This window comes from Dama dama, chromosome 27 (genome assembly GCF_033118175.1).
Source record: "Dama dama isolate Ldn47 chromosome 27, ASM3311817v1, whole genome shotgun sequence".
Taxonomy (NCBI): Eukaryota; Metazoa; Chordata; class Mammalia; order Artiodactyla; family Cervidae; genus Dama; species Dama dama.
Window position 1 is genome coordinate 50,562,889 of NC_083707.1, and position 18,946 is coordinate 50,581,834.

General features: G+C 37.9%; 1 protein-coding gene across 2 annotated transcripts in view; it reads left to right on the forward strand.

The window, feature by feature from the left end:
• Positions 1-18,946, forward strand: part of ME2 (malic enzyme 2) — a 48,829-nt gene that overhangs the window by 16,710 nt on the left and 13,173 nt on the right. For both annotated transcript variants that reach the window (XR_009690812.1, XM_061131079.1), the window contains exons 4-12: positions 607-756; positions 3,126-3,201; positions 4,854-5,015; positions 5,297-5,400; positions 7,965-8,074; positions 8,170-8,267; positions 8,565-8,678; positions 11,034-11,148; positions 13,537-13,679. Coding sequence is in view for 1 of the 2 variants with exons in the window: in XM_061131079.1 (XP_060987062.1) it covers positions 607-756; positions 3,126-3,201; positions 4,854-5,015; positions 5,297-5,400; positions 7,965-8,074; positions 8,170-8,267; positions 8,565-8,678; positions 11,034-11,148; positions 13,537-13,679 (1,072 nt within the window). In the remaining variant the exon portion in view is untranslated. The remainder of the gene's footprint in view (positions 1-606; positions 757-3,125; positions 3,202-4,853; positions 5,016-5,296; positions 5,401-7,964; positions 8,075-8,169; positions 8,268-8,564; positions 8,679-11,033; positions 11,149-13,536; positions 13,680-18,946) is intronic.

Genomic DNA, 18,946 nt, shown 5'->3' on the forward strand with positions numbered 1-18,946 from the left:
ATGCCTGGCACATATTTAGTATTTAGTGAATATTTGAATGAATGCCACTTTATTTTGTTTTCTTGTTTACATGTCAATCACCTTGAAGATTAGCTACTTAAGGGTGAGGTGGTGGTTTAGTCGCTCAGTCGTGGCTGACTCTTTGCCATCCCATGGACTGTAGCCCATCAGGCTCCTCTGTCCCTGGGATTCTCCAGGCAGGAATACTGGAGTGGTTTGCCATATCCTTCTCAAGGGGGATCTTCCCAACCCAGGGATTGAACCCAGGTCTCCTGCATTGCAGTCAGATTCTTTACCGATTGAATTACAAGGGAAGCCCCTAAGGGTGGGGGCCTCATGGTAATTTTTGCATTTCCAGTGCCTGGTTCAGAGCCTGATTCACAGTAAGGGCCCAGTAAATGTTAGCTGTTGCTTCTGATTCTTTTCATCATCATCATCTACAATTTAAGTGCATTTTAATTTTTTAGTCCTGGGTATTACATAAGGATATATAGGGTTTTGTTTTCCAGGAGGAGGAAAACAATTGTACATGTTTAGATTTCATTTCAAAGGCTAAAATCTTTAATGCTGTGTGATGTAGACATTATTTACTGTGCTCAATTTCAGATACATCTATATAATGGGAATACAAGAAAGAAATGAGAAATTGTTTTACAGAATACTGCAAGATGATATTGAAACTCTAATGCCAATTGTATATACACCAACAGTTGGCCTTGCCTGCTCCCAGTATGGACACATCTTTAGAAGACCTAAGTAAGGCTTATTTTAAAAATATTTTTGCAAATTACTATTGTATAGGAAAAAAAATCACAGCACTGATTACATTTCTATTTTTTATGTTGCAGTTTTATCCAACCACAGTTCCCTTCCTCACAAAAACTTAATTTGGACAGAAAGGGATTCATAAAAATCTAATGTGTCATATTCTTTATTTTGTGGAAATAGCATCATTCATTCCTAACCTTCTTTAAGTTTTGATTGTTAGAGGAATTGTTCATTTTTATACCGAAAAAAAAGTATTCTCCATTTTGGTAGCATATTCTGCAGAATAATCATAAAACTTTTTGACAGTCTGGCTGACTAAGAGAGTAAATCTCATTTTTTATCAGCATTATTTCTATTGCTTGTTCATTTTTATGATCTTACACAAATTTTAATTTCAAATAGTTCAAGCACCTTCAAATATTTTAAGTGGAAAGGATGCTGGGGTGAGTGTTGGCTCAAGCCTTTGAGTAAGTAAGTTACTTTATCCCTCTGAATCCATTTATCATAAAATAGGGATTCCAGTTCCTTTCAAAGAGCTGCTGAGAAGGTTAGATGAGGAAACTGATGTGACAGTTCTTTGTAAACTTATAAGTGTTGTGTAAGTGCTATTTTTACTTAATTTGAGTTTTCTTGTCTTGTTCCTCTAACCTGTAGTCATTTCCCACCATCCTTATATCTTTCCAATGTCTTGTTTACATACTGATACAAATGTAGGAATTCAAACGCCGTGTGACAGCATTTGTCATCAGTCTCCTCTCTAGTCTAGTGGCTCTCAAACTTTAATGTGCATATGGAAACATCTGTGGGACTTACTTAAAGTGTTGATCCTTGCCAACTTTTCCTCTCCTTCCTATTCCCAAGATTCTGATGAAACAGAGAAAGGTCTGGAGGTCCGGATTATAATGAACACCGTCGGTGATGGTGTTGCAGGTACTCCCTGGAAGACACTTTTGAGAACACTGTCTGTCCTGTGCTATCAGTTAATGTGTCTAAACATTTCTGTGATACGGCCCAGCTATTCAGCTCTTTTATAGTTTCATTTTCACTTAGAGTAGTAGCATTTCTCAGTTCAGACTAAAAGACAAAGGGAAAACAGTAGGATCCTGATGCCCTGCTCCCCTCCACCACACACACAGAGGTTCTGATTCCTTTAATCTAGAGTTGGGCCCAGGTACTGCTGTTTCATTAAAGCTCCTGGTGTGATTTTGTTGTGCACCAGAATTAAGAACTCACGTGAAACATAAAGGGCTTTTGAATGAGGGCAGATACCACGTATCATTTATGCAATGACAGTGGGTTTTTTGTTTTTTTTTTTTTACATAGAAGATGGTCGGTAAGTCTTGGTTGGTTAACTCCAGGCCAGTTAAATCAGAATCTCTGGGGTAGAATCCTGGCATTTTTAAAAAGCTCATGAGATGATTCTACTGTACTAGGCAGCTATGGTTGAGAAACTGTTTAAACTGCTTTGAGCTAGGATAGTAATGCCAGAGTTAAGATGTCAGTGAGAAGAATGGATAAACAAAGTCCTACTGTATCACCGAGGGAACTATTATTTAGTGTTCTGTGATAAACCATAATGGAAAAGAGTATCAAAAAGAATGTGTATATGTATGTATTTATATAACTGAACCACCGATGTATAGCAGAAATTAACACAACATTGTGAATCAGCTATACTTCAATAAAACAAAATTTTTTAAAAAAGATATCAGTGAGAAAGTCAAATAAAAGAACCTATTGGCCCTCATCTCTACTTGCCCTGTTGTCCAGAACCTATGTTTCTTTCTCTCTCTTCTTTCCCTTCTCTCTTCCTTTTTTGAAACCTGGATTAATTATCTCAATTGGATAACAATATACTGTATTTAGAATAACTTTTTCCTTTTTCCTAAAGCTTCAAGAATGTATTTTTTATTTGAAATTACCGTAGTTTTCTTCTCTCCCTTCCTGCTTCTTCAGATTTCAAACTTCCGGTGACTTGTAACAGTAGTTTACTTAGTGGTTTCATGTTCTGTTGCATTGATGGGATGTCTTTATATTGATTTTTGGAGGTATTTTATGGAGGTATATTGAGTTTATTTGAGCAGGAGATATGGATATATTTCTTCTTGGGTAAAATGATTGCATCATTTAAAATGAATCTTTGTTGCAGCTCAGCTACTGTGTGAGCAATGCAATTACAGCTTCAAGTAGCTGAAAATATTTGAAAATAAACCAGTGTCACTTAGCTAAATCTGCTTGGAAACTACACTGTGTCTTGATGTTTTTATTAAAATATCTAAATATTCCAATTATGAACAAAAACTTAGAAAAAAACAAAAACTGTCGTGAAATGCAAAGGTGTTTTTGTTCTGTTGCAGGGGATTATTTATTTCAATCTCAGACAGAGGTCATGTTAGATCAATTGTGGATAACTGGCCAGAAAATCATGTTAAGGTACTAATAGCACAACCTTCCTTTCACAATGCTTTTTCTTTCTATGTAAGTTACCTCTCAATTTCCAAGAACAGTTTTTTTTTATTGTTGCTCTGTTTTACTTTATACTTACATACATGCAGATTTAGTGCTCTGAGAAAATCATGATGGTCTTTACAAAAGGGGTTGGTATCAAGTTTGCCGTGGGAAAGCAATTGGAGTGAGTAAGGTGAGCCTGCTCACTTCAGTACCACTGGTACCTCCTGCCTTCAATTAATATTGTTCTAGGTAAAGAAAAAAATACATTAAAATGCCCGAAAAACTTCTATTCTGGTGGGTGATGAGGATTCATTATGTCTTTTTTCTTATAAATCCAAGGTAGATTTAGATCCTTAATCAATCTGGCTGTCTTTCATAAAACAAAAGTTAAGGACTTATTTAAGATCTTTTGGTAGGCATCAGTGTTTATTATAGGCAGTAATCTTGCTTGCCTTTGTTGCATGGCTTCCTCACCAAAATAATCTTTGAATTATCATTTGCTCAAAGAGCCTAGAAAAAGTTCAGTCAGATCATTAAGTTCACAGTATCATCTTAAAACTTTGTAGGTATATTTTTTATTTTAGATTTTTTTCACCATTGCTGAGGTTTTTCTTGTTTGGCTTCAGTTGTTGTTTGGAGTGGCATGTGATTTCTAAACTCCAAATGGCAACCCACTCCAGTATTCTTGCCTGGAGAATCCCATGGACAGAGAAGCATGGTGGGTTATACAGTCCATGGGGTCGCAAAGAGTCAGACATGACTGAGCGACTTCACTTACTTACTTATTTTTCTCTTAGGATTAATCCTTATCAGAAGTTTGTTCCTTCTTCACCTGTTTAGTCATTATGAACATATTTAAGTTGATCCTCTAGTCAGGGGGCTTCCCTGGTGACTCAGACAATAAAGAATCTGCCTGCAAAGCAGGAGGTCCAGGTTCTATCCCTGGAGAAGGGAATGGCAAACCACTCCAGTATTCTTGCCTGGAGAATTTCAAGGACAGAGGAGCCTGGTGGGCTATAGTCCATGGGGTCGCAAAGAGTCGGACACGACTGAGTGACTGACACTTAAAACTTTCTAGTCAGAAGCATTCTACTTCTAAACCAAAGATGGGGAAATCAAATCTAGTTAATTCTCCTTTTTACATCTAGGGTCTAGAAATCCTGGAATTTTAAGTATTCTTGGTTGGTTTATTTTGAAAGTTAAGAAACAATTTTATTTTTTAAAGTGAGAGTGAAAATATGTGAAGAAAATCTTTTTTTTTTTCAATTTCTTTTTTGCTTTAATAGCTTTTCTGAGATATGATGCACGGACAATGCAATTCACCAGCTTAAAATGTAAATTCAGTAATTTGTAGTATATTCAGAGTTGTGCAGCCATCATAACTTAGAAGACTTTCATCACAGCTCCCTCATCCCCACCCGCCAGAAAAGCCCTGTACCCTTAGTGGTCATTCCTTTCCCCCGCAGCCCTAGACAACCACTAATGTACTTTCTTTCTCTGTAGATTTACGTATTCATGTGAATGGAATAATAGAATACGTGCTATTTTGTGATGAAGAGAATCTTTTTTAAAAATGCTTTTGTTTAGTGCTCCATTTTGGACAACTTTTAATTGGTATTTTTTTTGTGATTAAGGCTGTCGTGGTAACTGATGGAGAGAGAATTCTAGGTCTTGGAGATCTGGGTGTCTATGGAATGGGAATTCCAGTAGGAAAACTTTGTTTGTATACAGCTTGTGCAGGAATACGGCCTGATAGATGTCTGCCTGTGTGTATTGATGTAGGAACCGATAATCCGGTGAGTAAAATTACTTTCCCTCTCTGATCCTTCTCCCACAGCTTTATTGCATCCCTCTTTTAAAGATAAGAGAAAAATCTGTGATTAGATGTTAGCTTTTGTCTTAAACTTCTTTTAATGTCTATATGAATAACAGTAGATTAATACTATTAAAAGTTTTTTGAAGAAGAGCAATAGTTTTTACAATTATTAATTTTTTTACTTTACAGTTTCTGTTTTACAGAATATGTTTACATTGGTTATGTAACAAAAAGCTTTCACATTTATGTTCTGTTTTATAGGCCCTCTTAAAGGATCCATTTTATATGGGGTTATATCAGAAAAGAGATCGATCACAGCGTTATGATGACCTAATTGATGAGTTTATGAAGGCCATTACTGACAGGTATTTTTTCTAAAGTTTGAGTATATGAAAGCATCTTAAAAAAAAAGAACCACTGTTCTGTTTTCCTTTAATCTCTTGTGAAGATAGGCAGGGGAGATTAAACGTTTGAGAACTCTGGTTCTTTCCTGCCCAGTTCGATGTGCTGATATGCGGTGATGCCCTCTGCTTTGCTTTCCTCAGTTATCTGACATCCTGAGCACACTGAAATCTTGAAGTCTGCACTCACTGTTCCTAAGTAATACCCTCACTGTGCAGTTATTCAGCTCTCGGCATCCAGGCTCACTCCACCATTCCAGTGAAATTCTTGTGCTGCTTTCATATTTTAAATTTTGGTCTTTTCTCTCCTCCTGTCTGTAGCAGGTTTTCCACTGCTACATCCTTGCAATTCTCTCTTCTCTTGAACTAAAAGACTTTCCTGACTTAGTCTTTCTCCAACCTTTTTTGTTTCCTTTGTCATCTCCACTGATTTTTTTTCTTCTTCTCTTCTGTTGAATGCGGGTGAGTTTATAGTTCTTTTCTCTTTTGAGTCATGTAACCTATGACCTTTATGCTTATGACTCCTCAGCCCATGAAAACCTATCTCAGTAGTCCCACCTTCCTCTGAGGCTTGCATTTCCAATAGCTTGAATCCTCCCTCTAGAGGTTTTGTTGCTATCTCTTTCCCTTTCTAAATTGCCTGAAAGTGAAAGTGAAGTTGCTCAGTCATGTCGACTCTTTGCAACCCCATGGACTGTAGCCTACCAGGCTCCTCTGTCCATGGGATTTTCCAGGCAAGAGTACCGGAGTGGGTTGCCGTTTCCTTCTCCAGGGGATCTTCCCGACCCAGGAATCAAACTCAGGTCTCCCACACTGCAGGTAGACGCCATTGCCTATCTTCAATAAATCTAGCCTCTGTTAATGGCAGTAGCATGCACCCTCATCACCAAACTTTGGATCTTGGTCTAATCATTGACTCTTCCTCCTCTTCTGTCAGCCCCATATAGTGTCGTTCAGTCCTCGCATCCAGTTGGTACTACCCCTTACAAGCCTCAGAAATACATCTTTTCTTTTCCATTGCCACAGCCTCTCTGCAGATCCTCATGTCTCTTTTGGATTCTTCAGAACCTTCCTCCAGCTTCTCTCCTTTCCATTTCCTCTCCACCTTACCACCAGATTAGTCTTTTAAAAACATACTCTTTGTTATGTCATTCTTTTGCTTGCTTTCCTATTGCCGAAGGGTAAAGTCCAAACTTTTTATGATCTAGCCCTGCACTACCTTTTTTTTTTTTCCCCTGGCTGCCCCTGGTGGCATACAGGATCTTAGTTCCGCAACCAGGGCTCAGACCTGTGCCCCTTGCAGTGGAAGCATGAAATTTTAAACACTGAACTGCCCGGGAAGCTTCCCTGCCCTACCTTTTAGATTACTGGTACATGGAAGATCCTAAAAATTAATTCCTTTTCAGAGTCAAAGTTGTTGACATGTCTAAAACTAAACTTTTTATCATCCCAGACATTACTACCCCCTCCCCTTCCCCTTTTCAGTCATCCAGGCTGCCTTGGCATTTCAACAGCTCTTCCCTCTTCCCGGGTGTGGTCCTCATCACCAAGTTCTGTTTGTTCATTCTGATGTCTCATAATTGTCCCTTTCACTTCCTGTGGCTTCTGCTTCACCTCTTCTTGTCCTCATGCCTCAGTACCTTCCTGGGTATCTTCCCTTCTGTCTCATCTCTCCGTGCATTTGATATGTGCTATGCCTTACTGGCAGCTTTATCCTTCCTCCAGGGAGTCTTAGATGAATTTTTCCCTTCTCAAGCCTTCAGTGATTCTACATCAGACACAGAAAAAAGTCTCCTTCCCCAGTTTTGCTTTCAGAATTCTCCCTTATCTGGCTCCAACCTCCCTTAATCAACTTCTCCCTTATACTTTCATATAAACCCTGAAAAATGTAGCCAGATTTGAAAATTCAGGGACAGCAAAATAGACCTTGTATTTCTTCCTACCACTTTACTTTCTGTTGTTCTTTTGGGACCCAAATAAAGTTCCGCCTCCTTTTCATGCCTCCCCGTACTTCAGCTCACCAAGGTGATTGATAGCTTCCTTTGAACGCCAGTGAACTCATACAGCGGTTTTTTTAAACTGCTTATGTAATATATACTGCGCTGCTGTTTAACTGTGAATGTAGTGAAAATTCACATATCAAATACATACTTTTTGAGACTCAGACAGAAATTTCTTCCTTTTTAGGAAGCTATTTGTGCATATATGTGCTGGGCACCCTCCTGAAAGTGAAAAGTGAAAGTAACTCAGTCGTGTCCAACTCTTTGCAGCCCCATGGACTCTACAGTTCCAGGCACTTGGAAATAGTTTGCACAGATTAGTATCCCTTTGGTCCATCATGGCGCTTCATTCGTTTTAAGCATCCCATAAATTTTTCTGAATGAATAATAGATTTTTCTATATTTTGAGTCTAGTCTTTCACAGACTATTGTTAGTGTGGCCTTAAGTGAAGTAACTTAGTATATTATTTTAAAAATATTTAGAAGTGGTATTTCATCACAACCATAACGGGTTTTGCTGTTTTTTAGATATGGACAGAACACACTTATTCAGTTTGAAGACTTTGGAAATCATAATGCATTCAGGTTCTTGAGAAAATACCGAGAAAAATACTGTACCTTCAATGATGATATTCAAGGTAAAGCAAAAAAAAAAACTTAGGTTTTTGATTCCTACTTAAAAAATTTTTTTTTTAGTGTGCCCATTTTTTACCATGTTATACTTTTCTCACAGGGACAGCTGCAGTTGCTCTGGCTGGCCTGCTTGCAGCACAAAAAGTTATTGGGAAACCGATCTCAGATCATAGAATCTTATTTCTTGGAGCAGGAGAGGTAAGTTTCTGTGAGCTTTTAAGATTGAAAACCAACACTCTCCGTTAGACTGGAAAAAGGGGCATAATGAACTTCGAATTTTGTTGAGATAGAGGGCATAAATTCAAGATCTCTGTTGTGAAATAGGTAATTTTAAATCTTTGGAAAGAATATCACAAAGAATCGAGTTTTGTGTGCTTCATAAGGGAAGAACAGACCCAGTATTTCTCATACCATATGATTCTCATATGTAAAGTAACTTATAATATCGCATCACACTCTAATCTTTGTTTTTGAAATTTATATTTTGTTGGACAGGCTGCTCTTGGAATTGCAAATCTGATAGTTATGGCTATGGTAGAAAATGGCCTCTCAGAAGAAGAGGCACGAAAGAAAATTTGGATGGTTGACAAGTTTGGTTTATTATTTAAGGTAAGGTATTCTAAAACTTGGAGAAGCAAAATTATGTTGTTATAGTGATATTTTTAGAGTTTTCTTTTCATATTCAAATCATAATGTCTATATTGGCACCAGATGTATTCTCTCTTGCTTTATTTTCTGACTCCTGACTCTTCTAAACCAGGTGGCTTTTAATGGGAAGTCAGAAGTTCCTAACTAAATTGTTAGCAGGACATCTGATATTTGAACAGAAATCCTTTAACCCTTTGGCAATCATAATCTCTTATAGATCATAATCTCTAATAGAAATCTATGGACCTTTTCCCCAGAAAAAAGCATGTATTCCTAAGGTGAAATGATGGATGATAGGTTTATCCTAGGTCAACTTTGTATCCTTTGTTCCTGCCCACCTTCCTATCATTGATCACCATTTCTAGTAGCTTAAGAAATGCCTTGTATCTTATACTGTTTAACACATCAAAGCATAGGTAAACTTTCATGATTGAGCTTATGCAGTACACAATGCTGTTACATTTTTGTGATGTTTATTCGTATATATAAACTACTTATCATTTACATCTTTGGAATAAGTTTATGTCATTTACTTTGCTCTAGTTCCTGAAATCTTTTCTTAATTAGTACCAGTATTCTATTAGGACAAAAAATGAAATAAAAAATTGAAGTATATGAATGAAAAATCTTGAATGTTTAAATTTTAAATAATTTTTTAAGTATTTAAAAAAGCACCACACATTGTGATTAACTTATTTAACCTTTTTTTCCCCCAATCTCATTTGATCTTATCAAAAATTTTATGAAATTTTACAAATGAGGGAAGAGGTTTAAAAAGGTCAGGTCATTTTTCCAAGCTTAGAAGTCATGGAGGTGGGATTCCACCCAAATAGCCTGACTATGAACCCTATGCTGTTAGTCATTCAACTGTGCGTCCTCCCAAAGCTATAACTGCCATATTTGCTAGTATGTCAGACGCAAGGGTTATTAAGACCTGGAAGACCATTGGTATATATTTTTGCTGGTATGCAATGAGTTTGGTGCTTCTGGTTTGTGATGTTTGTTTTCATAAATGTTTTGATTCTTTATCATATTTGCAGTAATCAAGTCTAGGATGAATGTATGTTCATCTGCAAGTTCAGGATATGTTTTTCGTTTAGCATGAGTTTTAGGCTTTGTATCTCTTCTTGGGACCCAAAACACTGCCCTCTTTTTTGAGACTTTGAGAGTTTCCAATTGAAGCTGTCATGGAAGAGCTGTGGTCCTCTTGGGAGCAAGCATGTGAAGCCTAGTTCTGAGAACTAGGATCTATTGAGGCTGTATTTCAGTCCTTTAGTTAATTCCCCAGCCGAGTGATGATGGAGTTTTGCTTTTCTGAGCCCCTGCTGGTCCTCACCTGGGGCTTGTCTGGAACTCTGCTGTGAAAAGTCACCTTTGCTGGGGGGAGTTCTTCTCATTTGCCAAAATAAGGACATGGATTTGTCATCCTGGTTTGTTTTTGCATTCAACATGTTTTTGTTTGCTTTAAACTATTGAGAAATTCATCACTGTTCTAATGTGTCAGTGGTACATCTCCCACCCTTGTGACACTACTAAGGAGTTTATTTTTAATGGGTTTTGACCTGGGATTTGGTGAGGAAAGCATATTACTTCATTCAGCTATCTTAAACCAGAATTCCCCTTTCCTCTTGTTCTTGAACTCTTGGTAGTATAAGTCCATAATATCTATCTGAAATTCTGAAATCCCTGAGTTTTACCTGAAGTTCATTTGGTAATAAATCTCACAGACCTGAAATCACCTACTAACTTTAGTAGCAAGACCAAAGATGGTATTTACCTTTTGTACTTGATGTGACTATTCATAACTTCCGTTCAGTTGTGGAGTGCCCACTGAGAGGGTGTTTGTGATATATTACACACTGTAGTATTCTTGACTAAAGAATCCCATGGACAGAGGAGCTTGGCGGGCCACAGTCCATGGGATTGCAGAGAGTCAGACGCGACTGAGCAACTAGCACTTGTGATATATTATCATAAGACATTTCTGAAATATGAAATTCTAAGCTCTAAAATGCAGCCAGCCCACATAAGGAATTGTATGCCTTTGTGTCCTGTTGGATTTAGGAAGATTTCACAGAGTAAATGAATTTTTGAAAGGGATTAGAAATTTTCAGTTATAATGGAATTTGATGCATGTTTTATATTTTGGTTTATGGTCAATATGAAGAAAGAATTGGAAGATAATGAGTTGAAGAGAAATGTAAATGAAAATGAAACATTCTTACTGTAGTAACAATATGTGACTTATAATGATGTCTTTTCAATGAATCCTCAATAAACATTTACTAAAAAATTATATTTTATCTAAAAATTCAGGGGCGGAAAGCTAAAATAGAAAGTCATCAGGAACCATTTGCTCACTCAGCTCCAGAGAGCCTACCTGATACTTTTGAAGAGGCAGTAAATATACTTAAGCCTTCAGCTATAATTGGTGAGTAAAGTTGTTGCCAAGTCATTCTGTTACTTACCTGTATAATGCCAGGCATAACTTCCACGCAGAATCACTAACAATGAAGTGACATATTTTAGCTAGCTTTCAGCATATGTGCTTCTGTGATAGCTTTGTTTCTGAGTTGGTCTTTGTTGGAGTGTAGTCGCTTCACAGTGCTGCGTTGGCTTCTGCTGCACAGCAAAGTGAATCAGCTACATGTATGCCTATACTCCCCCTCTTTTGGATACCCTTCCCATTGGTCACTATAGATGTGATAACTTTTTTTTAACTGAAGTGCACTTGATTTGTAATATCATATAATTGACAGCTGTACAGTGTAGTGATTCAGAAATTTTAAAGGTTATACTCCGTTCCTAGTTATTAAAAATGTTGGCTGTATTCCCTGTGTTGTATGTGATAGCTTTTAGGTACAGTGTATACAGTTCTGTTAACAGATGTTGCTTGTACTTTTAACTTCTAGAAGCTGTGTGATTGCTCATGCTTTGCTTTTAGAGTTGGTATGACTGGTGGGCTCAAAACCTGAAAAAGACCAAGGTTATTTGACAGACTGTACCAAGAAAATCCTATGCAGAGTCAAAGATTTTCATTGACAACAAAGCTGAAAGCTTTTGGTATGTTTTAAGAGTCAGGCATTTAATAGCTGACATCAGACTGTGTAACATGGCATTAACAGAAAATGTAAAGAGTCTTTAAAAGAGGGACTGTTTGATATACTGTACAGCTATAAGATTTGAATGTATCATTTTTCTTGTATTTTACCAATTTCTTGGAGGAGCCCTATGGAATTTTAAGTAGTAAGCTGTTTTAAATCACGAACAGTTTTTATGGTTAGGAAAAGGATATCTGTATTAGGTTCTTTACTGATTGAAACTCACAATTTTTTAGAGTGAGAAGTAATCTTTAAGACTGTAAGTGCATTTCTCTCAGAACTCAATTTTTTGTTGTTTGTTGTTGTTTAGTCACTAAGTCATGTCCGATTCTTTTGTGACCCCCACAAGGCTATAGCCCGCCAGGCTCCTCTGTCTATAGAATTTTCCAGGCAAGAACACTGGGGTGGGTTGACTCAATATGGAAACCTAAGAATCTGTCCATTGACTCTGACCCTGGAGGATGAAGGAAATGAGAAAAAAAATGTTTCATTCTGTTAGAACTCATGGATTCCTAAGAATATGTCCACATGCCTCATGTGACCACACGGGAGAACACTGAGTATACATTCCTTTTTTCCATGAGAAGAACAAGCACAGAGTTGTTAAACAACTTGCCCAAGATTTTGTGAGTACTTCATATAGCCAGGAGGGACAGAGGAAGCACTAAAATTCTGGGCTCCAGATCAGTATTTCTCTTTATTACATGTCAGTTTATAAAATGGAATTTAAAATTTCTTTGTTGATTGTAAGCCTTTTCCTTGGATGAACTACACAAGTGTTCAGCTGAGGCATTACTTGTCACCGCCAAGTCCCACTCTGGGCTGAGTATTCTTCCTTCAGCCATGCCTCTGTACACCGGTTTTCTGATTTACTGTTTGCTCTCTTGTTTTCCCTCTCAACTTGTAAGCTGCCTGCATTATACTCACTTTTATATCCCAGTGACCTACATACAGTGTCTGAGGCATTGTAGGAGCTTACTAAAAGTTCATTAAACTGATCTCTATCAGGAACGTGGATGACTGTAGTCAAGAAGATCTTTTTTCCCTTCTAAACTCATTATTTTATAATGAGTACCACAGAGTTTAACAAGTTAACATTTAGAGATGCAAGTTTTTCATTTAAAAAAGAATTTTAATTGTGGCAAAATATATATAACTTAAAATTTGCCATTATACCCATTTAAAAGTATACAGCGAGGTAGTGTTAAATGCATTCACACTGTATAGCCAGTTTGCGGAACTCGTCCCCTTTTAAAACTGAAGCTCTGTGCTTATTAGCACAATTACGTGATGGAGGTAGTCTTTTTTTTTTTTTTTCCCTGCTGCACCATGCAGCATGCGGAATCAGTTCCCTGACCAGGGATCAAGGATACTTGTATCCCTGACTAGGGATACTTGTGCCCCCTGCATTGGGAGCATAGAATCCTAACCACTGGACTGTCAGTGGACCCTGGAGGTTGTCTTATACTCTGTTTTTTTCTCACAATTTACTATGTCTGGGGTAGATAATAAATATTTAAGTAGAAATTTTAGTGTTTTTATCGTTTCTCTTTGCAGATGTAAGATTGGAATTACCTTAGCAATGCAAACTCTTATCTTTGTAATGGGAGTTTATGTGTGCTTTTGTTCTGTTAAACCTATTGTAGAAATGCTATTGATGGGATTGCTATATTTTACTTGTAATGAAGTTGCTTTTTTCCCCCCTTTATTTATTATAGGAGTTGCAGGAGCTGGCCGACTTTTCACTCCTGGTGTAATCAAAGCGATGGCTGAAATCAATGAAAGGCCTATAATATTTGCATTAAGTAATCCTACGGCACAGGCTGAGTGCACAGCTGAAGAAGCATACACGCTTACAGAGGTATTAATAACAATATGAAATGGTTATGTCTGTTATTTTCCCTCCATTAGGGAAGAGTTTAAATTTTAGTTCTTTTGAATTCTTTGCCACTGCCACTGGTTTATATCCCAGTTATAGGTATCTGCTTATATACCATTGGAATAGTTGGATTTTTCCCCTACTGTTCCATAGGGATATAGTTGTAATCTCCACAGTGTAATCACTTTCTGTATTGTTCTTGCAGGTGACCTTTAAGAGGCTCTAGGAAGTGGGTTTTTTTCTTTTTATTTGGTTACAATATTGTGTTAGTTTCAAGTATACAGCAAAGTGATTTGGGTTTTTTTTTTTTTTTTTTTTTTTCCAGTTTTTTGTATTCTTTTCCATTACAGGTTTTTACAATATATCGATATAGTTCCCTTTGCTATGCAGTAAATCCTTGTTGTTCAGGAAGTGATTTTTAAAACCTTGTTTAACAGTGATATATAGCAGTAATTATTGAGTCATGCCCTTAAGAATAATTCATATGTCTTAGTTTTTAGTGTTTTGTCTCTGTTAAAAATTTCTTTATTATGGAAAATTTGAGGTATATACAAAAGTAGAAAGAATGATATAATTTAACCTCATGTACCAGTGTTGTTGTTATTTAGTTGCTAAGTCATATCTAAATCCTTTGTGACCCCATGGACTGTAGCCCACCAGGCTCCTCTGTCCATGGGATTTTCCAGGCAAGAATACTGGAGTTCCCTTCTCCAGGGGATCTTCCCGACCCAGGGATTGAACCCAGGTCTCCTGCATTGTAGGTGGATTCTTTACTGGTGAACACTGGGGAATCCCGTCATGTACCAATATTCTGATTGGTACAAGCAAATATTCTGCTGTAAAATATTCTGCTTCAGAAGTGGTCAGTTTATTGCCAGTCTTGTTTCTTTGACATCCTACTCACCTTAGATTAGGAAGCCAGCCTCAGGTGTATCATTTTATTATTAATATTACACTATATCTCTCAAAAGTTAAGAATTCTTTTAAAAAATATAATCACAGTATCATTATCACACCTCACAGTTTTTGGTGTTTGTGTTTTTTTTAATTTTAATTATTTCTTTATTTTTGGTTGTGCAGGGTCTTCATTGCAGCTCATGGGCTTTCTCTGGTTGAGGCAAATGGGGGCTACTCTGCAGTGTGTGGGCTTCTCATTGCTGTGTCCTCTCTTGTGGAGCATAGGCTCTAGGTGCATGGCCTGTCACATTTCACAGTTTTGACAATTTTTGAATGTTTATTTGATGCTTTTGTATAGCTCTTGGTTCTCTACTAGAATTTTGTCTTGTCATTTAATTTCTTGAATATATGAATTATAATTAGTTAGTATCTGATAGTAACAAATATCTTACTCTCTATCAATACATTTCTAGTATGTGTTTTGTTTTCTTCTTGGTTATCCAGTTCTTGTCTTTGTAAGTTGACTTTTGCTTTTCACTTCCTCGTTGAGGGCTAGGTAGTGCAGATAAAGAATTGTAGCAATAATTTGAGGCTTGAGATGAAGTTAGCTTCCTCCACAGGGACTTTACTTATCCTTCTAGAGACTGTTTGTCTGGGGTGGTGGTGGTTGGTGGTTTAGTCACTAAGTCATGTCCAGTTCTTTGTGACCCCCTGGGCTGTTGCCTACCAGGCTCCTCTGTCCATGGGATTCTCCAGGCAAGAGTACTGGAGTGGGTAGCCATTTCCTTCTCCAGGAGATCTTCCCGACCCAGGGATCGAATCTGTTTCTCCTGTGTCTCCTGCTTGGCAGGCAGATTCTTTACCACCAAGTCACCTAGGAAGCCCTCTTTTCTGGGGTAGCTCCTCATAGTTCATCAGGATGTAGTCCATGGGAGGCCTCATCTGTTTTCACAGTTAACCTTTTCTCTGGAGTATGAGTCAGAAACCCTGGGGTATTTATTGGCACCCCATCTCCACCCCTAGTGGTCTCTAAACTTTACTTTTTCTCTCTCTGTCATCATGAGACTCCTGATAACCTTTGCTGTTCAGGCTCTCAGCCACAGATTTTCCTTTTGAAATCCCTCACCTGAAGGAGGAGAGCTTCAAATGCTGAGTTCGAATGTCTTGCTCTCCTCTTTTTTGAATCTTGACCATCTCTATCTCCAACCCTCCCTATCTAGGTAGCACTCCTACTTCCTTAAAACATATGTTTAATACATTTAATAGAGTTTTTCTCACTGTTACCAAAGGGAAAATTAGTGTGAAGCAACCTAGAAGACTATTCCCAAAGTAGAACTCTGTCTCAGATCTTTCTGAACTTCATATTCATGCTCTTTATATATTTAGCATTATTTTTCTCATTGTTATAAATTTTATTTTGACACATATATTCTCTCAAAATTCCTTCTGAGTCTATATTGCCATTTTGGTTCAGTTCAGTTCAGTTGCTCAGTTGTGTCCAACTGTTTGTGACCCCATTGACTGCAGTACACCAGGCTTCCCGTCCATCACCAACTCCCGGAGTTTACCCAAACTCATGTCCATCGAGTTGGTGATGCCATCCAACCACCTCATCCTCTGTCGTCCCCATCTCCTCCTGCCTTCAATCTTTCCCAGCATCAGGGTCTTTTCCAGTGAGTCAGCTCTTCACATCAGGTGGCCAAATTATTGGAGTTTCAGCTTCAATATCAGTCTTTCCAATGAATATTCAGGACTGATTTCCTTTAGAATGGACTGGTTGGATCTCCTTGCAAGTCTGAGGGACTCTCAAGAGTCTTCTCCAACACCACAGTTCAAAACCATCAATTTTTTGGTGCTCAGCTTTCTTTATGGTCCAACTCCCACATCCATACATGACTATTGGAAAAACCATAGCTTTGACTAGACGGACCTTTGTTGACAAAGTAATGTTTCTGCTTTTTAATATGCTGTCTAGGTTGGTAACTAGGTTGGTAACTTTTCTTCCAAGGAGCAAGTGTCTTTTAATTTCATGGCTGCAGTGACCATCTGCAGTGATTTTGGAGCCCCCAAAAATGAAGCCTATCACTGTTTTCATTGTTTCCCCATCTGTTTGCCATGAAATGATGAGACTAGATGCCATGATCTTCATTTTCTGAATGTTGAGTTTTAAGCTAGCTTTTTTACTCTCTTCTTTCACTTTAATCAAAACTAAAGGTTGCTGCTGCTGCTGCTAAGTTGCTTCAGTCGTGACCGACTCTGTGCGACCCCATAGATGGCAGCCCACCAGGCTCTGCTGTCCCTGGGATTCTCCAGGCAAGAACACTGGAGTGGGCTGCCATTTCCTTCTCCAATGCATGAAAGTGAAAAGTGAAAGTGAAGTCGCTCAGTCGTGTCCAACTCTTAGCGACCCCACGGACTGCAGCCCACCAGGCTCCTCCGTCCATGGGATTTTCCAGGCAAGAGTACTGGAGTGGGTTGCCATTGCCTTCTCTGAAACTAAAGGTTATCATCCCCCAAATTATCAATTAGTCTTATACAATGCCTATTTGATACATATACTACATGTATTATGGGCCTTGGCATTTCCAAAATATAAAAAACTTAAATGTTTTGGGCGACAGTAGTATATCAGTAGAAGACTGTTAAAACATTTAAGATTTTATTTTTTAAGATGTACACTGTTTGAATGAGTGAAAACTCCCCAAAGAGACTGATTTGATACAGTCTATTCTGTTAGTTCTCAATTGGAAATTTTTACATAATTTTTTCCTTAGTGTTACATGAAATAATGATATAAATATATATATTTATAGTTACTGCTTAAATTTTTAGTGTCCTTTTGTTTTTGGTGGAGGGATATTTTGGTGTTACTCTAACTCCCTCTGCTGCTTAGTGAGAAAAACCCTTAAAGTTTTTCATATTTTATTGGTCAGTTGCTTCTAGAACAAAGAATAGGATAACATGGACTTCAGAATGAGAATTCTTTTAATAAGTTCTTGCTACTATAGGTTGATTATGAAAGAAGAATTTTAAAAAGATGGCCTGGAGAAGATGAACTGCAGTTGAATCTTGCCATTCTAGAGAAGATGCCCAAGATCTTTCTAAATCTCCAATAATGCCATGAGAACATACATTTTTCCCATGAAGAGCTATATTGTATAGCCCACTTTATAAGTCTATTAAAATTAATGGTGGCATAAAAATAACCTATGTTATACACATTATGGTAACACTTACGGCATTAGCCATTGAACTAACCTCAATCTGGCTTCCCTTGTGGCTCAGCTGGTAAAAAATCCGCCTGCAGTGAGGGAGACCTAGGTTCAATCGCTGGGTTCAGAAGATGCCCTGGAGAAGGGAAAAGCTACCCACTCCAGTATTCCGGCCTGGAGAATTCCATGAACTGTTTAGTCCATGGGGTCACAAAGAGTCGGACACCACTGAGCGACTTTCACTTTCACAACCTAAATCTTCAAAGAAAAAATTTTTCGTCACAAAGAAAGCTATGCTTAGAACAGGTAGAGAATGGGGATAGCTATAGCTGTCTGGATTTGTAGGTCCAAGACAGTCACCTGGGCTCGCCACTAGCACAGTTGACTTGTTTCTATACCTAAACCTGAGATCATTTTGAAACTGCAAGTATGTCTTGTAAAAGTAATAATTACTATACATAGTAGATCTTCAGATTGTCCAAAGGATCAAATGCTTGAGTACTAAATCCAGTAGGGTCTACTGTGTTTTGAAGAATACTCACTCTTGGTATAATACCTATCTTTGTGTGTGCGCGTGCCCAGTCTTGTCTGACTCTTTGCAACCCCATGGACTGTAGCCCACTAGGCCCCTCTGTCCGTGGAATTCCCCAGGCAAGAATTTTGGAATGGTTTGCCATTCCCTCCTCCAGGGAAATCTTCCCAACCCAGGGATTCAACCCACGTCTCTTGCACCTCTTGCATTGGCAGGTGGATTCTTTACGACTGCGCTACTTGGGAAGCCCAGTACACATCTTTAGATGTAGGGAGAAGCAGACAAAGCATTATCTAAAAAAATACATATTAGTTAAATGAGATGATGGTAATCTTATAAGCCTTTTGTGTGGGTTAAATTAACTGAGTTAACACATATAAAGCACCTGGTACAGAGCCAAAAACAGCAGATGTACAGTAAATGGTAGCGATATAATTTTTGATGTTTCCCCCTCATCACAGATGTTTATAGTAGTCTTTATTTATTATTAGGGGGGATATTTTCTTGCCATCCACATTTTTAAAGTTTTAAAGGAAAGAGGAGTGTCAGGTTTTAAGTTTATTAATGGACATTTTTCAACTTTATTTGAATGGATGCTGTGCATAAAA